Raw genomic sequence first — 2,215 nt, 5'->3', positions numbered from 1 at the left:
GGCTGTGCCTCCTCCCCTCTGTCCAGAGCCCCGCCTCCGCCTGCTGCTCACCTGTCAGTTGGTATTTTGGCTACAGGCTTTCTCTTCCGTCTCGTCTATTACCTGCATTTATTCTAAATCATTTTAAAAACATGGATCCAAGTAAATCCCAGCCTTATTTCAGGCCATCAGTATCAAACCACAGGGGGGACCACTTAAGAGTCCTTCAGTCAGCACCATGTGGCACGGCCACCTTACACAGTCGTTTTAAACGTGCTGACATAGAGACAAGTGCAGGCCATAGGTGTGTGCGGTGGCCGGGGTCGGTGCAGCAGCAGGAGCTGGGCAGGCAGCCAAGAACAAAAGGTGCATTTGGGGTCGTGTCCAGCCACCCCAATTTAAACTGGGGCACACTGAAAATGTTTCTCCTGTTGCCCTTGACTTTGGGAACGACGAGACGGGTGGCTCTGCGTGCTTGGTTTTTGTCTTGGGGAGACACTGCGTTGCTTGCTATAGAGAGCCCGTTTTCCCCGTGAAAGGGATTATTGAAAACTCAGGGCGGCCACTGTGAGCTCAGAGGCCACCGCGCGGGGCCGGTCTGCTCCACGCCTGACTGCACCGCGCCCTGTCCTCCAGGAGCCCTGGCCGCTGCAGGGAGCTGCTGCTGCTCTGCTTCTCCAGCTTCGTCATCGGCCGGTTCCTGGACGTGAGCGTCATCAGCGGGCCGGAGTCACTCATAGCCGTCCGAGAGCCCTTCTCCTGGAAGAAGTCTAAAAGTCCTCAGGCACTGGCTCCCACGAAAACGACGACAGTTGTCGTAACCACACAGAAAAGGTACCGTGCCCTGCAAAGACAGCCAGACCAGAGCGCACGCGCCGGGCTGTGGGCACGGCTCGGGGACGGGCCAGCCGCGCTCCGTCATCGCATTTGGGGACGGGTGTGTTTGCACGAAGCCCGCATGCCCCGTCTCTGAGGTGGGCTGGGCAGGGGGGCCTGCGACACCCCAGGCCGCCACGCACCCTCTGGTCTCATGGGGACCCTGGTCCTGGGCTCCCACCACCTCGCACTCCCAACAGCCCCACCTATCTGACACCCGCATCCACACAGGAGCCAGTGGCACCCGCCAGTGGGGGTCCACGGGACGGGGTGGGCGTGGCTTTTGGGGCTGTCCACAGTACCTGAGTGGCACTCGTGAGCCGGCAGAGTTAGTGGGCCACTCAAAGCCCATTTGAAGATGGGACACCTGTGAAGAATGAAATTTAAGAAAAATAATACTGCAGTCTGCTAGTGACATGCGGCTGGGAGACTTGGGGACCACCCAGACTTTAGCTAGGGTGTCGTAAGAATGCTACAGGTCAAAAACCTCTGAAAAGCAGATTTATGTTTAACTTTTGGTGCCAAAAAATCTGGTGTGTGGGAACGTGAGGGTGGTTCACGGCCTCGTCTTGGATGCTCACCTCAGCCACAGTCACGGCGGATTAGTAGGGGACTGCCCAGAGCTAGCTGGGGGACACACGCTATCTAACACTGGGAACCCTCAGTTCCAAATGGCAGTGCCCAGAACCATGTGAGGTAAAGTATTGTGGACTTCTACATGCTGGCTGAAGGAAGATTGGATCTCTGAGCCTCAGTCCCGTTTGTAAAAGTACATCCGCCTTCACGTGATTACGAGGTCTGCGACGTGTGCTTTCTGGCACTGAGCAGTCAGCCATGATCAATCAGCGAGGGTCTGGGCTCACTGAAGGGACGTGCCCTGGGGGCGGCCCGGCTCTAGGAGCAGAAGGTAGTGTGGCTGCAGCGAGGGGAGCAGCCGGCTGGTAGGGCTCCCTGCTGGGGCTTCCGACCCCGGCTGTCCTGTTCATCCCTTGTTCGGATAATTTGGCTTAACTAGAGGAGCGAAGTAGACTGACACCCTGCTCTGTTATTGTCACCATGTGGGAGCATCTCTGAAACGAGCAATGTTCCCTGTCATGAAGTTAGTGACACAGAGTGCCTGTCCTGGTCGGATCAGACGTGCTTGGAACCCCAGCGTCTGCATCTGCCTTGGGCCGATGTGGCCCACTGGGGTGCGGCTGCCCTGTGCTTGCTCCCCTCCAAGAAGACAGTGTCCCTGTGCTCGCCCGGCCATCCTGCTGAGGACCGCACGGTGCAGTACCTCCTCAGCCAGGTTTCCAGCCGCCCCAGGCCGTGAGCAGACGGGGTCTGCGTCCTCAGCCTTTCATGGCCGTGGGTGAGT

The 2,215-nt window shown here is 58.2% G+C and overlaps 1 protein-coding gene across 1 annotated transcript in view; it reads left to right on the top strand.

Moving 5' to 3' along the window:
* The window catches only part of MOV10L1 (Mov10 RISC complex RNA helicase like 1), a 61,737-nt gene that overhangs the window by 13,516 nt on the left and 46,006 nt on the right, over positions 1-2,215 (top strand). The window contains exon 6 of the mRNA XM_011384184.2: positions 616-813. Within this exon, the coding sequence (XP_011382486.1) occupies positions 616-813 (198 nt within the window). The remainder of the gene's footprint in view (positions 1-615; positions 814-2,215) is intronic.

This window comes from Pteropus vampyrus, unplaced genomic scaffold (genome assembly GCF_000151845.1).
Source record: "Pteropus vampyrus isolate Shadow unplaced genomic scaffold, Pvam_2.0 Scaffold563, whole genome shotgun sequence".
NCBI classification, from domain to species: Eukaryota; Metazoa; Chordata; class Mammalia; order Chiroptera; family Pteropodidae; genus Pteropus; species Pteropus vampyrus.
This window is presented reverse-complemented; position numbering and strand designations above follow the sequence as displayed.